This window comes from Apteryx mantelli, chromosome 2 (genome assembly GCF_036417845.1).
Source record: "Apteryx mantelli isolate bAptMan1 chromosome 2, bAptMan1.hap1, whole genome shotgun sequence".
Lineage (NCBI taxonomy): Eukaryota > Metazoa > Chordata > Aves > Apterygiformes > Apterygidae > Apteryx > Apteryx mantelli.
This window is the reverse complement of record NC_089979.1, coordinates 114,871,206-114,891,491: the sequence shown is the minus strand read 5'-3', so window position 1 is coordinate 114,891,491 and position 20,286 is coordinate 114,871,206. Positions and strand designations below refer to the sequence as shown.

General features: G+C 43.1%; 1 protein-coding gene across 1 annotated transcript in view; it reads left to right on the top strand.

Moving 5' to 3' along the window:
* Positions 1-780: 780 nt before the first annotated feature.
* Positions 781-20,286, top strand: part of NPSR1 (neuropeptide S receptor 1) — a 66,662-nt gene continuing 47,156 nt past the window's right edge. The window contains exons 1-2 of the mRNA XM_013948120.2: positions 781-927; positions 15,801-15,933. Coding sequence (XP_013803574.2) covers positions 781-927; positions 15,801-15,933 — 280 coding nt within the window. The remainder of the gene's footprint in view (positions 928-15,800; positions 15,934-20,286) is intronic.

Below are 20,286 nucleotides of genomic sequence, written 5' to 3'. Positions count from 1 at the left end.
AATAAGTAGATAGTTGATTACCTTGTTGTGAAAAGTCCTTGAGCCCAACCTCTGTGCGTGTGGCCCCAGTGAACTCTGGAAGCCGTGCCTATCCAGAAAGGCTCCCCTTACCATAAAGAAAGCCCTGCTTATAGCGGGTGTGCAGCATCTTTGGTATCTTTGCAAAGGGAGGTGCCTGGGCCTATTTGTGATTTTTCTTAGTAAAGACAACGTCAAAAGTCAGCCAGTTACTGACAGGAAAATTATGACAGTTTAAACCTAAAAGTTTCATAGGGCTTTGCTAATATAGGAGAGCATGTTGCTGCTTGTATATGGATATACTGTAATTCTGCAGGTAATCGAAATCAAAGTGGGCTGTGCTAAGGTAAGAAAGCAGAGCTGCTGAGTGGAATAACCAGACTTCCGAGCTATAATGTAGGAAGGATGCCAATGTTTTTACAGGTATGCCTGACTCCAGACTTGCCAACTTTGGGTGCAAGACGCTGAGTCTGCAAAGCGTATGGACGAGTCCACAGTTGCTCAGTCTCTTCCTGGGGCTGGTTCTGCTGCTGGAAAGAGCATGTGGACCGTTGTTGTCAGAGTTGTACCAAAGGAGAGCTCAAAGGAACGACTCCAGCTTGCCTTTTTTTTTTATCACTCAGCTGCACAAAAGCCTTATGCCTCTGGTAGCCAGTGCTGGAGCAGTGAGAAGCTGTTTTTGCTGCTGTGCTCTTACAGGAGAAGCTTGGCTGCATTAACTTACAAAAACAAGCACCTAGACAACTAGAACAAAATCCAGTGATGGACGTCACCTTCACAGCAGCCAGCAGCAGCTCCCATGGAGGCACCGACTGGCTGGATTTTACCCTTGTCACCTGCACAGAAACAGTGACTTTCACTGAAGTGGTAGAGGAAGAGGAGTGGGGATCCTTTTACTATTCTTTTAAGGTATGGACAGCATGCATTACTTTTCTCACGTCTGCAGCTTTGGTGCATTTTCAGCACCTCTGCAAGGAGGCAGCTAGGATTATAGAACTTTTTGTCTGAATATTTGTGTTTTCGCTGTAAAGACAGCTGACAGCATGTGGGAATCATTTACTGAAAAACAAAATCATTGTAGGATTTGGACTTTAGACTTACAGGTCTTGGCCAATTGTATCCACTTCCAATAGGGGATGGTACTGTTTTTCTAAAGAGGTAGTATAGTTATATGTTCATCTTTCTTTAATCAAAGGTTTTTATTAGTTTAATACATCGTTTATATAATTCATAACAGCCATCATCTTGACATAAGGGATTTCTTTTTCAAATTTTCAGCTATAACATACATTGTACACAGTGAGAATTATTTTTATTTCTTTTAATCAAGAAGGACAGGTTCTAATTAGATGGTTTGTTTGTTTTTAACTTCAGAGGGCAATGCAGTGTCTCTTGAAGCTGCTTTTAAGAATGTATCAGATGTATCATTCAGTAGTGAATGCTGCTGGATGACATGAGAAGTGTGTTCATTCTTCTCCCAAAATAAACTTCCTACTTACAGTATATGAATGTAGGGAAAAGATGAAAGGGATACTGAATTACATCTTTAATTCAGATTTCTGTGCCTGTTGTTTCATTTCCTGCTGTATGCAATGTATCACTTTGCTGTTGTGGCACATTATGTAAGTTAAGTTATTAAAGAGTTATTAAAAGGTTTATCAAGAAGTACCCTGCTATTCCTTCTGCAGTTCAGGGCTGAACAGATCTGTTTCAGATGGAAAGATACAGGCATTCAGATCATTTGATAATAGGTTGAATATAAGGGAATATGTTCCAGAGGCAAGTTTTGATTTCTGTGAGATTTTTACTACTCTGATATAATGCCATTGGAATCAATGGAATTACAACAGGTTTCCACCTCTGTTAAGAAAAAAGTTGATCTGTAGTCCTACAATTAATTAATGAGGATCTCTTAACACGCTGCTGGTATTTTTTTTTTTTTGTCTTGATAAGACAGCACTTTCTCATCTGTGATTTCAAGAATCAAAACTGTTTTGTGTGCATGTGTGTGCATGCGTGGGCGTGCATGTGTGTGTGTTACACTCCTAAAATGCTCTTGAAAAAAGCAGAAGTGGGCAAAACATTTTTAACAACTTTATCTCCTTTCTTCTCTCCAACACTTAGAGCTGTAAATCTGAACAATGTCATGGGAGCAATATTTTATAACGGTAAAAGTGACAATTACTTCCAGGATTAGAAAGACCGCAGGCAGAAACATCCTCCTTAATAGAGGAGACAGAGTAAATTACACTAATTAGGATACCATGGATAGTCACGCATACTTGTCCATTGCTAAAGGAAACTTGATTCTGTTAGCTGAGAACTACTCATTAGACTTGCTCTCTGCTGCCTCCTCTCTCGTTCTGACAAATATAGTATGAACTTTGCAAAGAGGTTCACTGATGCCACATCAATTACTAGCTATTGATAGGCATGGAAATATTCTGACTTTGGAGACAAACGGCAGCTGGCATTGCTACTACAGGAAAGCAGGAATAAAGTACCTGCTACAACAACTACTGTGCAAGGAAGACAGGGCTCTCTGCCAGCAGTTTCAGCTGTCTGTAAAACTCAGTCCTAAGCCTCACGAGTGGAAGGTGCTGTTGATACCTGCTGAATCAGTGGCTCTGCTGGCTATCCTCCACCAGGACTGCCTGTGTTGTGGGTTGTGTTGGTGTCCTGGTCCCCTCCAGCAATACAAACCTTCCTCTTTACAGCACCATGGCTGTAAAGTTCTGGTTAAGAAGCTAGAGCAATAAAAGGTCAGCTTGACATAGATTAAATGGATTCAAAACCAGTCAGGGGTCAGAGCTCAAAATACAGCTGTAAATGGGACTTTGGCTGTTTGTCAGGGTTTTCAGTGCAATGGGTCCCTGACACGTCAGACTTGCCACATGCACACAGGCACTTCCAATACAGAGCACAGGCACACATGTATTTCTATCTGGGAAATGCAGAGGTGCACGCTCTCTTATCAAAGAGCACAGTGGGGAAAGGCTGGTGCTGTTCCCCTTGTTTTGACTTCGTTCTTTTTCTTCCCTGCTTTAGTTGGGGGGAAGGGGAAGGCCTGAGCTTGATATGTTTCATGGCCCTCAGGGATTCAAAGCCATCCTCCGCTTCCAGGAAAATCTCACCGGCTTTTGGCTATTCTGAGGCTTCACCTCTGATCTGATAAAAATGTTCTGCTTTGACTAGAATAATTTAAGCCACTCTGGACCAGAGAAAGAAAGTATACAAAATCCAGTGATTTTTTAATCCCCGCACTTAGGGAATGAGTGCGGGAGTGAACCTCACACTGCAAAACCCCTGTGGAGGGAAGTAAACCAGCCAAGAATAAGGTGCTAACTCCAGGACATGGGTGGCTTTTCAGTCCTATCCCTCAATGGATTTTCCTGCTGACTACATTAGGCGGGAGCCTACTCAGAGCAAGGGTTTGTGACTTCTTTGGCCACAAGATCTTCCCAGAGGCTGATCAAGGTGGACAAAGTACCCACCTCCAGGTAGTGTCTGGGTCATACTATGGCGATACATGACCAAAAAAAAGTGACTCAGAGCACTTCAGTGCCAAAAAGTCCTGTTCTGGGTTGAGGTCTGAATGCCTTCCTGCTCCCCCTTTCAGAGGTATTTGAATTTCTGTCCATTCCTCTTCAGAACTTAACAACTAAATCCTGTTCCACTTGAAATTAAAAAGAATTTTACCAGTTCAGTTAGACTTCTTGAGTTTTTTTGTTGTTGGTGGTGTTTTTTTGTTGTTGTTTGTTTGTTTTCTCTCTCTCCTCTTCTCATTTTGGCTGATGAAAGGAGCATTTCTTCCACTTGGAGTAATGTGCATTTCCTTTCCGGTAGTCATTACTGTAGCTGCTTGGCCAGACACTAGCTGAGGTGTTGCTTGCGGAGCTGCGGCCATTCACACTACCAAGGCAGACCTCAGGGCCAGAGCTCCTAGTCACAGTTTTTGGGGGAAGAACAGCTGCAGCCTCGTGCCATGCAGTGTGCAAAATTAGCTAGTGCCTCATCCTCACCTATGTTTAGGTCTTGCTGTTGTGTTACAGTCAGTTTCCCATGAAAGTCCAAACTGTATCTCTTCTCAGGTTCCTTTACATAATGTATGTAGTTAGATTACTTAAACCACAAGCACTAGAAGGTATGTTGGCTATGTCCACACCAAATTCATAACATATGTGCAAATTGGTATTAATTACAGCTCCTACATTCCAATCTGAAGGAGAGTTCATTACATCCCTTTTCAACCCGCCCCCCCCATTATGTATTTAATCGATGTGTAAAAGGCTCCAAGCAGGTGTCAACTGCCCTCTGCCAAATACAGTAATCAAAGAGAACTGAGACTATCTAAACATCTACGGCCTTCTTTCACATTAGGACCCTAACTCTGTGTACCTAGGATACTAGATGGGAACCAGAAACCAGCCTGGAGAGATGCTGGTATCTCAGAATAGGTTCAAGACATCCTGCAGAAGAAGGCATCCCTGCTCTCTCTCCCCCAGGCAGCTAGCAGGGCTGGGAGTCCACATCAAGGCTGCCAGGAGCAGCTCTCCATGCCAGGGCTCAAACAGCTCGCAGCCTTTTCCGAGGGCAGGTGCATGTGCTCCTTCTCAGACAGAAGTGAGTAGGGTTCATCTCTTTTATAAGAGGCCTGTTGGGAAGTGTGATGCCAGGGAAGTTGCCCCACTTTCACAGAATAGACTAAAGGTTAGAGCACTCCCAAGGGGAGAGAAATCCCAGCATCCTTTCCTACCTCTGTGGGACAGTGTTGCCACCAGCATCTCCTGCCTCCCAGGAGAGCATGCTAACTTTCATGATCTAGCAGTTTGTCTTATTTTGTTTTCTGATGCCTAGATTTGAGCCCTCCCCTGTGCAGCAGGACACCAAGGCTTTGGTGCTTACACCCAAAGTTGTTTGGGAACCCAGATCTCTGCCCTGCCAGGTGGGACCTCAGCCAGCAGGCCAAATGTTGATGTTGCCCTCCCTGGCCCACTGAGTCCTGGTTTCTGTGCAGAGCAGTGTTGCCCCAGCAGCAACACAGAAGTATTAGAAACAGTGCATGTGTTGAATACACCACAAATGATTTTACATGAATAATCTAAATTCCCTATTTTTTCAGGAAGAACTATTTGCCTCTCTGCCTGTGACTGTCCTCCCACCACCACTGCATTCCCAATACCAAGTGATTTAGCCCAACTAGCTATGATGTTAAACAGAACTCCATAGCCCTGCCAGGGTAAGCACAAACCTGAGGCTGGGTACTTCTGATCCAAGGCACTCAGTGTTCCTTACAACAGCCAGGACTTACCATCTACAGCAAGCAGCTGAGGAGACTGAAGTGTAGGGAGAAAGTTTATGTCAACTTATTCTGTAGAGCAATCACCTGACAAGGGTTTGACTCCAGGTGTCCTGAGATCCAATTTAAGGCAGAATTTGCTGACCCTATCATTTCATCCAAATGCAGGAGTTATCTTCCGGAAAGTATTTGCCTATACTATTGCTCGTTCTGATTTCCAAGCAAACCTCACAGAACATCCAATCATGGAAGACATAATAGAAAAATAATAATGGTGCCATCTAATTTTCAACGTAACCTCCGCAGATGCAATCATATGTTTTAGAGAAACAGGCAAATCAAATAATGCATAGGTAACTTTGTTATCTTTTGGTGGGGAGAGAGGAGGAAAATCAAGTCTATGCGAATACAGTATTGAGAACTCCTGAATGCAGGTATTGTAATATGTCCTAATGACTATTGCCATTCCTGAGATGCTGCACAGAGAATGCAATAGCTGATCACCTTGTAAAACAATTCTGGAGTGCTCTTGGCCAGGCTGGCCTCATCTATTAACTTAAATGCAATGCAGAAGTGATCTGGCTACATGACAGCCTGACTTGGTGTCACTCTGAGCAGCCAATGCAGGCATTTTTATACTAGCATCCCTTGTACTTCTGATTCCATGGTCCACAGGGCCCATGGGATTTGAGTCTGTCTGCCTCTCTTATTTACATATGCCTAGAAAATACAGATTTCTCTAGTTTGTGAGATGTTTTCATTTTGCAAAATAGACATACTGACAGTTATCCTTTTTTATGATTAAGAAGGAACAGTATTTCACAGTCCTAACTGGGCTATCAAAATTGTACAATTACAGATGGGCTGTTGAGTGACCTTGTATTATCTCCTCACATTGTAAATGTGCTATGAAAAATTAGATAGGTACACCATGAAAACATTCTTGATGACATTAAAATTAGGGAAATCTATTTATCTCCTTTTGTAGAAATCTCCTAGGGTACAATGGGCAAAAAAAACCACCCTGCAATAACAGAATAATATAGTCTCTATTTATTATCCATCTTGTACCAAAATAGAGCAGAATAATACCTGTGAACTATGTGCTAGGAAAATTGAATGGTTACTATTTCTTATTGACTGAAAATTTGAATGAAGAAAGATCACAGCAATTCATATGCATTAAACATTGCACAATGAAATGTCCATGTCTCATGCCTGATGGTGAAGTCAGAGCTAAGAAATATATTTTTTTAAAATTGGGGATTCAAAAAAAAGGTCAATACGGTTCTGTTAGATTTCAAAAAGAAATGAAAGTAATCTTAGTAATACAGTTTCCCCTTCCTGTGAGAAAGTGACCTGATTTAATGAATATTCCTCCTTGGCCTGTCTGTTTCCCTAAACCTAAAAGGCTGAAAATGTTATAGCTTTTCCTCTATATAACACCTTAATATTCACAGATAAAAAGTGCTACACAACATGGACAAAAAATCAAACAAAACTGCTTCTTTGGTGGAACAGAAAACATGACCACGGGCCTCTTGTAGCAGTGTCCTTCTTTCAGTCCAAGAGACAATCCTGGAACTAAACTAGCGCTTTTCCAGTTTGAATCAGGCTCAATTCCAGGTCAAGCCACCAAAAAATCAACTTCTAACAGACCAGTTGCTTGCCCACATGTGTTCCTTTCAAATTCAAGCATAGCAGAAGTACTTCTAAAAATATATATGAAACTTAACTTTGAACTTGTACTTCTCTCAGTCTTTGTTATCTTCACATGAGTTTTCGCAGAGCCTTTTGGTGTCAATCAGTTTGCCCTCCCAGATATTTTGGGAACATCTTGTATGAGCAGTGTATGCTAACATTTTTCATTTTTGCCATATTGGATGGAAAATGTTCTTTCCAAACACACTTGTGCTACAGGAACAGCCAATACAATTGTTGCTAGCTGTGGCAACTAAGGATCAAGGTTTCAGTGATCTTCCCATCAGTTCAGCAGGTTTCTTTCTTATTGAGACAGGACCATCTGCAAATGAATCAGGAATGGCCCAACCCTTTTTGTGGCTTTTCTTCCTCCACAGATTTTCCTTCTTTTTTTGGAGATTTCTTGAGTGTTAGGAGGTAGCTTGAATTAATCATCTGATCTTCCACATTCAGATGCTTGACTTTTATTGTGTAACGTTTACTTCCAGCCTAAATGTTCCCACTATTGTCCCTGTTTTGGTTAAATTAATTTGTGCCTCGACTTTGTTCTCTCCTGACAGTCAGAGGTGCTACCCAGTACTAAAGTATATGTATCTCTTACTCTCTCACTGTGCACCTTATCTTCAAACAGATTTCTGTTGTTTTTTTCACAGCCCTAGGAAGGTTTCAGCACAAGAAGAAATCTTGATGTTTTCAGTTGGCATTTTAACCAAGTCGGTTCTCTTTTTATATTAAAGAACCTTTATTGTGGTTTTAGCCAGCCACAATGTAATCATGATCCCTTCACTGGCATCCCACCCTGCTTCTGACAGCTCAGCCTTTAACCTGGCTACACCCTGGCAGAAATCCTTCATCTCAGAGCACTGCATAAGCATAACGCAAATGCCACCTAGTATTTTTTAAGTTACTTTTACTAAGACTGATATGTTTGTATCATTACCACACCGAAAGCTTTTACACCTGTACTCTTTTACATACTTTTCCCCACAAAGATCTGAGTTTGTTTCTACGATACAGTATATAACATACAACTTGTGCATAGCTCTCATCTGAATACATGCCTACATACATTTTTGTTTTAGACTAATTCCTTAAGAAAATAGGTCTTGTGCATACTTCTTCTGTATGCAGGTATGCCCCTGATCATAGAAGAGTTTAGCTTGTGAGGGACCTCTGGAAGTCATCTGGGCAAACCGCCCTGTTGAAAGCAGGTTTAAACTATATCAGGTTTCTTCCGACGGTGTCCAGTCAAGTTATGAATATCTCCAGGGATGGAGATCCCACAGCCTCTCAGAGCCCCCTATTCCACCCTCCCCTAACATCTAATCAAAATTTCCCATGTTGCAACTCCTATCTGTTGCCTCTCATCCTTTCACTGTGCACTTCCGAGAAAAGCCTGGCTCCATCTTCTCTGCACCCTCCCACTAGGCAGTCGTAGGCAGCAGCTAGGTCCCCCTGAGGCTCTTCTCCTCTTGGCTCATCAAGCCTGGGTCTCAGTCTCTCCTTGTAGAGTGCACGCTCCAGCCCCCTGATCGTCTTGTGAGCCCTCTCTTGGACCCGCTCAAGCATGTCTATGTCTCTCCTGACATTGGGGGAGGCCCAAACTAGACATAGTACAACAGACGATGCAGTCTCAGAAGTGCCAAATAAAGGGGAATAATCACTTCTCTTGACCTGCTGGCTGCACTTTTGCTAATACAGCTCAGTATGTGTTTGGCCTTCTTACTGCAGGGTTACGTCTGTAACTCATGGTCAACTTGGTGTCCACCAGCACTCCCAGTCCTGCTTTGAAAAGTTGCTTTCTAGCCATTTGGCCCCCAGCCTGTGCTGTTGCATGCCGTTATTCCATCCCAGTTGCAGGACTTTGCATTTGCTTTTGTTAAACTTCGTGAATTTTCTGACAGCTCTTCTCCAGTCTGTCAAGATCCCTCTGAACAGCGGCCCTGCCCTCCCGTTTACTGACTGCTTCCCCCAGTTTGGTATCATCCATAAGGAGGGCACTCTATCCCATCATCAGGGTTGTTAATAAAGACATGAGACAGTATTGAAACTCCAGGTCAGCCACCAGCTAGACTCTGTATCACTGATTACAAACCTTTGAGGGCGGCAGCAAAGACAATTTTCTACCCACCTTTATAGTTCACCTATCCAAATTATACCTAAACAGTTTGGCTAAAGGATATCTTAGGAGACCATGTTGAAAGCCTTGCTAAAGTCAGGTAACATGCTTGCTAAATACAAGTAACTTCTGAAATAGCGGGTTAGTTGCACCAAAATTTGACATTGTGGTAAAAGCCTCAAAGATATTTAAATCCATGAAAATGGATGGCTAGCCAGGGGAGAGAGCAGAGCCTCAGGAAGAGAAAGACTAGGAGGTTCTCATTTTTCTTCAAATTCTGCTGGGAGGTATGGTTTTTGCTGTGGGGCAGCCTGGCAGTGCGGGGCATGTATCCAGAGGACATGGGAATTACCAAGTGTTCTCCTTCATGGAACAATTTGTTTCATATCCCAGCATGGTTTGCACTGTTCCCTCCCTCTTTTTTTTTTTAATACAAAATTTATGAAATATGTCAGAGGTTGTACCAATAACTTTAAGACTCCTTAATTAAATTGTGCCAAAGGGTGTCTGTCTTTAATTTCTTTCAATGTCACAGTCCAAAGAGCAATTTGCCTGAGAAGTAAACTGGCTGTGAATTCCCACTGGAATCAGGCAAGCTGCATAGCACCTGTATGCTTCAAGAAACCAATCTTTTTTTATCTTTTGTTCCACCCGAAACAGGGACTGCTAAATTAGCAAATCTGTCCTGTACATATTCAGTATTCAGTCACAGTTGAAGATTCTGGATCCTCTTCAACAGGGTCAAAATACTGCAATATCTAGAGTCCTCCATTAGCTTACATGGTCTTCCATTTAAAGTGATTATTTCAGGGGGTGAAAGGGGGAGAAGAAAGTTTTCCTTTTTTCTTTTCCTCCTTTAAGAACGGGCAATGTAATCTACTAGTGGTAAACTTGACTATGAGCATGCCAGTTCTCCAACTTAACAAGCAGATTTATGAGTTTATTTCATATTATCTGATAAGAAGAACTTGTGAAATTATTTGTTTCTCCATGATTATGTCTCTATTGCTACAATAAGTTACACTAGGAACATTATTCTTAATATAAACCAAAGGCAAGTGGTCAGACTGCTTGCATAATTTAATCACCTAGTAAGAAAAAGTCGTTTAGAGACTTCAGTCACCCCCGACCTGTGGAAGTTCCTGTGATATCAGGGAACGGTCCCTCTTTCTTCTTCATCCAGCTGATTAGGCACATGGAGCAAGAGGGCACCCTGTCAGTGAGTGCTAGTATTCACTATAGGCCTCCTCTCTTCACATGAAGGGGTCAGCCAGTCACATAAGGACCTGTGTACATCTTCCTCTCATTTTTCTGGTTTGCTCTTTTCCTAACTGGCAACCTGGAGGGGGGGGGGGGTTGTTTGTTTGTTTTTTCAATTTATTTCCAAATCAGGCTCAGCAGCTATGGCAAAATTATGTTTCACAGTGGGTTGCGGTTCAAGTGAAAACTCCCTTCCAAAACAGGTCCTGCAGTTCCCGTTTGGCTCCTTGAGCAAAACACTTGCTTTGTTCAGCGATATTTGGATTCCCCCCTGCCTTTTATTAAGCAGCTGCTCCAATGTCAGACAAAGGCTTCTGCATCTCAAAATACGAGCAACAGTACCTCTGTTGGGGTGGGCTATCAAATATGTTCCAGTTCCACAATCACAGCTGGTGCCCCCAACAGAGGGGATGTAAATCCCTAAGAAATGAGTGAGCAAGGAGAACGATTGGAAAGAATGGGAAGGAGGGACAGCACCACGGTACCAAAATGTCTCCCATGGCTCTGAAAGGATTTAGCTACAGACTCAGTTAAAGCTACTGCACCAGAATTACTCTGCTCTGCCAGGGCTGGATGAATATGAGATGCCTGGACTGGTATCTCTCATCAGGTCTTGCCTGTGAAGTTTATTCATTCTGTTATTTACTGCTACATAAGGCATAGCTCCCCAATCACTGGCTCGTGCTTTCCTCCTCTGCTATTTGCTGATCTTCAGAGAGTGCTTTTTCCTTGAATGCTGAATTTCAGACTTTCTCCATCACAAGCAGTGAAATGAGAAGTAATCTGAGGTAAAAATCAGGCTGAAGTTAACTTATGCTCAGGCATTTATGGTGTTAAACATTTCCCATTTCTAAACTCTCCACACTAGAACAAGTCAGAGTTATCGCATGAAGAGCCTGCAAGCAGATTTCAGAGGAAAAATTTGTCATTGATATTAGATAAATACAAGAGATGGTAAAATAAAACATATGTCTGCAACCCAGAAGAATCCCTTCTGCCTACGGATGGTTTATGAGCCAAGAGCGAGTGACACACAAGGCTCACAGAAATGATTTTTCAACTATTAAGCACAAAACACCTCATGCTAGACTTATTGCAGCCTATGAATTCAGAAATTTTGTCAGAGAGACAAAATAAGAAGCCACTTCTACAAGCAAACAAAAATGCCCACCGTTTTCAGACAGGTTTTTCTGGCCTACATTTCTTATATGAAGAGGCTTGCTTCACTGGCAAAAGCTGGTTTTAATCTCAAAGCAAAATTAGAAAAATATGCATATGTGCTCCAGATGTCCAGCACTTCCACGCTCCAAACACAGCAGTCTTATGGACTAGCAGTGTATGTAATAGTTGTAGTCAAGTTGGGGAAATCCTCCTGACTCTGATCTGTTTTGTGACCTTAATTAAGTCACCGGCATTTTTAGTTTTGCTGATCTAAAAGAAATGGTGTATGACACTAACCTCTCTCACAGTGTTCTTGTGTGGTTTAATTAGTAATACCCATTGCAAAAGCACCCCTTGCCAGCAGCTTCCACACTGGATTTTGGGAGACATTATTATCTTTCTTTTTATCCAGAATACCTCTGGTGTCCATGCAAGATATTAAATAATGATTTTTGAAAATCACCTTGCTGAAGGTTGTTACAAAAAGAGGATTTCTATTCAATGAACAAACAAGACATGAAATGAAACACCTCTATGTTTAAGCAAACTGAGCGTGAGGAATATAACAGAATTACAGAAAATGCAGCTGAAGCTCAGGGATGGATCAGCGATATCTCTAATCTACTAGTTATTTTTAAGACCTCCAGGGATGGAGGCTTCATTGACTCGATCAATCTATACCAGTATATTTTAAATCAAGTTTTTTTTAATGGTCACCCTGATTTCCTTGCTGTAATTTTGCTTCACTGATTTTCGACCGATCTGCAGTGGATCTGAAAAAGAGACTATTCCCTTCCTGTCTGGCAGCCATCTTCTTGCCTGTTCAAGACTGTGATCATATTTTCCTGCAGCCCTCTCTTTGCTAGATTATGCAACTTCAGTCAATCAGTCTTTTCCGCTGGCTGTATGTTCTAGACTGCTATCAACTCATCGGTCTCTGTCCTTCTTGAAGCAGGCTGCCCAAAAGTGGACATAGTACAGCAGCAGGGTACAGTGGACGGATTAGAGGTGTGCTATGCTGGTGTTGATCCCGTGGTGGTGTTTTCATTTTCATGGTAGCACGACATTATTAATTCAATTAATGTTCCACTTATGAGGCACTTTATCTGCCACACGCGGGGGCATGATTTGAAGTCTCGCCCAACCCAAGCTGACTACAGCTGCTGCAGTGTAGACCCCCACATTTGCCCTCTATTGAATCACGTCCTGTTTTTTCCAGTACACCTTTCCAACTCATCGACATTATTCTGAATTTCAATTCTAGCCATCATGACAGCCTTTATCACTGTCGGCATCCCATTTATAACCACAGAACATTTAATTTGCAAGCTCATGCAGGCTGGGAGAGGCTGCGGTGATTTAAGTCACCTGCTATTATACCTCCTTAATCCCCAGGAATGATATCTTTTTCTCTCTTTCTGAATGGCAGCTACCACAAACCAATGGAATAGAAACACTGGCTTTATTCTTTGTCTACGTCCTTTCAAAATTACTATTTTTAGATTCAGCTTTTGTACTTATTTGTTCATTTCTGTAGGCTGGTTCAATGCTACATTTCTGTAAAGCCTAAAACTGCTAAACTGTTAAGTGCTGGTCTTTCATTTGGTAGAATGGGATTTAAACTGACCATATGTGCTGTCCCCATGGTGTGGAAACACCCCTCTAGTATAGTTTCTGCCACTCAAGAGGTATTCCTTCTGTGGGAATCGTAAGAAGATTTGAGTGTCGTAGCCTGGTTCTGTTCTTACTCTTATCAGTGTACTATAGGAATACAGGATTTCTTTCAAGGAAATGCTCTCTTGAGAGCATTTCAGAGCATATCAGAGAAAATCGGAGTTAAGCTTCTCCCTTCGTTTTTTTTCACATGTGAAAGATCTTTTTTGAAATGGAAACAAACAAAACCCTGATAAGAATCCACCGACTTCAAGTACAAATATGATGTAAAATCTTACATGTTTCTCTTTTAATTACCTTCACAAAAGACACCTCCTTCTAATTTCTAAATAAGACAAAGCATCCCTGAACAAATAGTTTCACTCTCTCTCTGCCACACATTTTCAAGGGAATTTGTTTCCAAGAGATTTGCAGAACAAACAGGTTCAAAATGTTTTTAGTTGTGTAAAAGCTAAGCATCCAGCCCAAGCTAGTTGTCTTAGGTAGGTCCCTCTATAATCAGTGGAGACAGTCCATCCCAAGGTAGGTAACATGAATGGTGATTCATCTCAGATACATCACTGTCTACAGACTACATGTAAGACAAGTTAGACTAGTTGTCTAGACCATTAAAATTAGATGAGATGACTCAAACGGTAAGTTACTCTGTCAAAAGTTATCATGCCAGGGAAAGCAAAACCATCTAAACACAGCCTTCATTGTATGCTGCCGCTAATCCCCACATTCAAGCACAGAGTATGGCCTTGAATTGTTCATACACCAGCTCTCATCCTTTTTGCACACCTGTGTGACTCCCAGAGGCTGTTCCTTCACGTAGTGATGTACCTGGAGCAAAGGGCTAGTTCCCGCAAAAGGCTCCTCTCTGGGCCCACGGGTCCTGGCAGAGGAGGGACCAGGGCTGGTGGCCAGGAGAGTGCTGGGATCTGGGTAAGTGGGTCAGGGTCAGTGACTGCCAAATGCTGTGAGTGGTGCTCTACTTTGCTGCCTGCTCCCCCACCAACCCCATCAGGTGGGCACAGGTCACACTGACAGGCCCTTTCCTTCCACCTGCTCAGGGCAGCTCCTCACTCGTCAGGGTCACCTTGTTAGGGCCGGCAGGCAAGGAACACAGATCACACTTCAGCTGCAGCCCTCATCTCGCTCCTCCTTTTTTCTCTAGCCCCCTCAGTGTGGGAGATCCCAAACAACTGATTAGGCACATCCTGCATCTCAGCCCTGTTGCTAGGATGTGAAGCCAGGCAACTCGTGCAGCTGAAGCACAGGAAAACCATAAGAAGACAGAACAGGAGGCTGATGGCCCTTCCAGATGTCACTGGTGCAACCTGTCTCTTCATGCAACATCATCAAAAGCAGGGGTCTGCCAGGGAGTAGGAGCAGGCTCTGGGAGAGGAAATGCAAGGAGTCCCTTCTGGAAGTTGGCTTTACCTTCATAACTAGTAGTTCCGCTGAGACACGTGTATTTTTTCACTCATGGACTAAACAAGTTAATAATAATGTACATATTGTTGCTGTTGGGCATGTTAGAATTTTTTTACCCTGAGCTGCCCCACACTGTGCTCTTCAAACATAACTGTTGCTATGAAAAATACCATCTGTTCTAGTTGTCTCTGCAGAAGAGCAGCAAACCACCTTCCTCTGTGCCATGACATGTAGCTTCACACAGGACAGCCTTTGTAAGTGAGAAGTCTGCAGAAATGAATCTTTTTGCCAAGGTGACCCCGTGCTCACTGCTTCTCAGGTTCAGCATCAGATCTGGCTAGCTGACAAGGAGAAAACATGGACCTGACAGTCCTACCTGGCCAGGAGAAACCTACAGAGCAGCCAATGAAAAAATAATTATCCTGTGTCTAGAGACGAACAAGTGGCTTTTGGTAGGCCATGCGCTCATACAATACAAGCAAACGCACACGTGTATGTCCTTATTCTTGTGTCCAAGGGATCCTGATGCTTTGAAAGCATGAGCAACTTCCTTATTTCTTTTCATTGTGCACACTACCACTAGGGGACGTTTGGTCATCATGTATTGCTCACTACACAATTTTACTTTTCCTTGCAGTCGGTCATGGTTGCTTTTCAATCTTGGTCACATCTAGATCATGGAGTGGATGTCTGAATTTCATCGGCTTTGTGTATGACCCATATCCACCGGGGCTGGGAAGAAGCAATTATTTCCCAAATTTCTCCAAAGGAGCCAATCTGTCAATATTCCTTACAAAATGAGGCAGCTGGTTATTTCACAGTTTGCTGGAGCAATACGAGAAAACTGAAGGCTGCCTATCATTTTAGTGTTAAGTGCTGAACACAGATGCTGCTAGTAGTTTTGCGAAAATAGAAGTAATATGCAGACATTGCAAATAAAACTGGAATGAATATCAACAGCTGTGATGCATGCTAGTGTTTTCTGAAAGGAGATGAATACATTTTGGACCAAATAATTAAAATCAATTGGCAAAACTCACATTTCACTCTTTTTTTTCTCTCATTTTTCCTAAGCTAACTCACTGGCTTAACCCAAGTTACTATCCACTGACCTACCTATATGCTTTTTTTCTCTTCTCTCCAATGCAGACAGAGCAGCTGGTGACTCTCTGGATTCTCTTTATTGTCACAATTGCTGGAAATGCCATCGTGCTGTTCTCCACCTGGAAGAGGAAGCGGAAATCTCGAATGACCTTCTTTGTCACACAGTTGGCAATCACAGGTAATGTATGGGAGGGAAAGGTGGTTCTGAACTGCACAGAGATCAGTATCAAAATGAGAGAAGATGTTTGAGTAAATAAGAAGATTCAAGATGAATGGTGAAAAATCCGGTTGCCACCTAATGTCTTTATCTTGTCTGCAGTTTGTCATAAGACAGATCAATGGCTGCTTATCTTAGGGCTGTCTGCCTCTGATTTAAAAAGCTGTTACTCTATGTAATATCTGTGTCAGACAGCAGCTGCAACTCAATAATTTCATTGAATCTTATCTTCCAGTCTGAATTTGCATCCACATTTCCCAGTAGTTATGTCCCTAGCTGTTGTCACAAAACTGTTTAGATTAAACTAGTTTAAAATGACTCTCCACTGTTTTTTTACTAAAAATCTTTTAAAACTACCTCATAACAGTGTTGCTCCATCAATTATATGCATGCTTTGAAGGGAGAAAATAACTTCCTGTCATCTGGTTTGGCCAAGTAAGGTAGATACAAAAAATATAAATGTTGAGAGGAATGCATTTTGTTAATTTTTTGAATGAGAAAAGGGAATCCAAGAACTTTGTAGTTTTTGTACAAAATGGAAAATATACAGAAACCTGGTTTGTAAAATGTCAATCTCAACAACTAGGAATAGAAATAGGAACAGAAATAGCACTTTGTTTCTCTCTGGCCTAGAATGGCCTGAATTTGTGCAGTTTTAATAGTTTCCTAGAGGAAAACATGCACTGTTTCTATAACAATGTCCCGCTACTAATCCCAGCTTACAAGAGAGCTGTTCTGTATTGTTAGTGTGTGTAGGATATATTTGTATGGTTTCTGTTGATTTTTTTGTAAGATTCGGGAGGAATTATAACACAGTTCTACTAAAGAGTGTGTTTTCCCAGCAGTTTTGAGTCCTCCTTTGATGTCTGTTGTGTCTCTGTTTAACCTGAAAAAGCAAAGGACTAGACTCCCCAGTTTGCAACATGCATGTACTCTTGGTGAGTAAATGAACTCCTGCTCATGTTCTCTACCATGTTTGCCCAGGGGTTTATCCTGTTTCAAATACTACTCCCAGCTGAAAACAGTTACACCAGCATGTGCAAAATGATGCGAAGGGACTGGCCCACAACTACAGACAGTTGATGTAAGAGTTGTTGCAAGATGAAGAGGTGAACTTTTGATGGGACTCCTCCTCTGAAGTGCTGATGGCTGATTTTTGGATTTGCCTGAGTCATCCTTAATGAAAGGTTTCACTCCTTATCTCTGTGGTGACTTTCATGTCAGTTCCTCCGTGTGCCATCAGAAAATGCAGATAGGTCATGTCGATGTGGTCTCATGGTTCAGTTTAGAAATGTCTGTCACAGATCAAGCATTTCTGCACTCATGTCAGGTCCAAAATACCCAATCCCTGCCTAAAGCACTCCCCCTCTAGGATGAATATGAGGGAAAAGGTAAAAAGTAGGCAATCAAGCAGTAGCGTGGGAAAAGAGTGAACCAGTAGCTGAAGCCCCAGATGGTCACAGTCCATTTATCACCTACCTCACCATCATCAGGGAGCAGAGTGCTGGGGGCACTGCCGTGAGAGGGCTTTGAAGGGAGGGGGGCGGAAAATGACCCTGTGTGTAAGGCCAGCACAGAGGGCACAAGAGTTGGGTTCATTGCCAGAGCAAAGGCATGGCTGATGCGGTGATAGAAGATGGCTCCCAATAAGAAGAAAGAAACTATAGAGTAAAGGGCCTTGTCCTGGTAAGAAAAGGATTTACTACAGCAGAGAAAGAGCTAGTGAAGGGAAATAAGCACTCGAATGTCCAAGTCAGAGGAATAAAGCAAGAAGTGGACAGAAGTGTCTTGACCAGGACAGATCAGGAGAAAGCTGGTCCACGTGAGATGTACTAGGAGGCGGGTTACTGTTGCTGCTCTGGATAAGATCCTGGATGGGAGTTTTGGCATTTTCAACCCATAGGAAAGGCTGATTTTTTGGATTAGACTGGAGGTAAATACCTATTCACTGGGGATTTGAATATAGCCTACAGTAAGGGAGTGGAAGGCATTAAAAGCGCAATCTGGAGGGAGCTGCAATAATCAGTGGCAGAGACAACAAGGCTATTTGATGTTTAGTTGTCAATAGGCTAATACCCTGCTGGATGGGGGCAGCAAACAGTGTTATGCAGCTAATGCTATTTTATTGACTGAGGTCCACGTGCTACACTTGCTGATTCTTCTGACCTCTCCTTTCCGAAGATTATCCCTGACTTCCAGAATCAGAACTCTTAAGTGCTTGAGTTCAACAGTCTGTTCCATTTCAAATTTACAGAAACTCACATAGAAAACTTGTTTGACATTCACATCTGCAATGTTAAAAGAATTAACATCAGCTTGAACAGCAAAGCTCCTTTCAAGCAATGTTGACTTCTTTTTTGAGATGCAGGAGTCAGACCTCTAATTTATCTTTCCTTCCCAAGAGTTCCTGTCAGTATTCTGGCACAAAGAAATGACTTAATTCCTGAAATGGAGCCATTTCACTTTCTTATCTTCAAAAATATTAATAAGAACAAAGAAGCTGGCAACAGTCATCATCCTTTTACAACAAGTTATGAGGTGTATGCAGAACATTATGAAAACACTGGCTTGTCACATTGCTTTGACATGCCAGGCATATTTAAATCCTACCAACTAAAGCCTAATCTCCTGGCAAACAGTTTCTGCTTAGTCAGTATTACTACTTCCATCTATTTCTGGATTCTTAAAATATTTATTATTTCTGGCCCAGTAGCAGAAGAAAGAAGAATGGATATAGCTTATCAATGCAGGCATTTCAAAACCATTTAAAAACTTTTTTTCTATTGATTTGTGTCTCGATAGCTGAGTAGGGGCCTCAATTCTCACATCTTCTTGCTAATGTAGTACTAATATAAAATGAAGGCTGTTGGAGTTGCTGTGTCAGAGGCTTGGACCCAGACCGACCCTCTTACAGTAGATGCGGCTCTACAGGTCTCAGGCTGCAGGGAGTGCTTGGGGCCTCTCCGCAAGGCCTGGGCTGGCAGCCAGCTCTCCTGTGGGAGGTGTGCTGCTGTTGGCGAGTTGTGTCGTCAGGTAAGGGAGTTACGGGAGGAGGTCAGTAGGCTGCGCAGCATCCGAGAAGCAGAGCAAGAGATAGACAGGGTATTCTCGGAGACTGTACAGCTCCAGGAGTCCCAACCCCCTGCAGCAGTGGAGTTGCCAGAGGGCTCTGTGCCGTGTGAAACGGTACATCATAACATCGTAGAAGAAGACTGGAAACTGGTCACTGCTCGTGGGAGAAGAAAGGCTCCTAGTCCTCCTGAAGACCTGAAGCTGAAGAACAGGTTTAGTGCCCTCCAGGATGAGGAGGAGATGGGCATGGCTGCCAGGGAAGTACCTGGGACAACAGACCCTGTGCCCTGCCGGAATGCCCGGAAAAAGCGGTGGGTGATTGTTGTGGGGGACTCCCTGCTACAGGGGATGGAGGCATCTATCTGTCGACCTGACCTCTTGTCTAGAGAGGTTTGTGGCCTGCCGGGGGCTCGTGTGAGAGATGTCATGCAAAGACTGCCTAGGCTCGTCCATTCTTCGGACTATTACCCACTGCTGCTCTTCCATGTGGGCGCCAATGACACCAAGGGCAAACTGGAGACCATCAAGCAGGATTTCAGAGCTCTGGGGATGGTGGTCAAGGGTCTGGGAGCCCAGGTCATCTTCTCCTCAATCCTGCCAGTGAGGGGGATGGATGAGAGGAGGAGGAGACGGACTTTCCAGGTTAACGACTGGCTGCGCCGCTGGTGTTGGCAACAGGGTTTTGGTTTCTACAACCATGGGACCCTGTTTGAAGATCAACAACTGATGGCGAGAGATGGGATCCACCTCACGAGGCGGGGCACGCGGGTCTTTGCCAACAGGTTGGCCAACCTGGTAAGGAGGGCTTTAAACTAGGAAAGATGGGGGAAGGGGAGAGTTATAGTGACAGGGTAGTTGGCAAAAGACTGCTCAAGTCAGGATGCCTCCAACAGGTGAATGCAGCCAGGGAAGTGCGCACGGGATGTGGCTATGGAGGACCCTCTTTTACCCCTCCTGGGAAACCTGCATGCTCGATCACCTCCCTGAAATGCCTGTACACCAATGCACGCAGCTTGGGGAACAAACAGGAAGAACTAGAGATCTGTGTGCGGTCGCAGGGCCATGATCTCATTGCCATTACAGAGACATGGTGGGATAGCTTGCATGACTGGAGTGCCGTCATGGATGGCTACGTGCTTTTTAGGAAAGACAGGCCAGGAAAGCGAGGTGGTGGAGTTGCTCTTTATGTGAGAGAGCAACTGGAATGTATTGAGCTGTGCCTAGGGGTGGATGAAGAGCGAG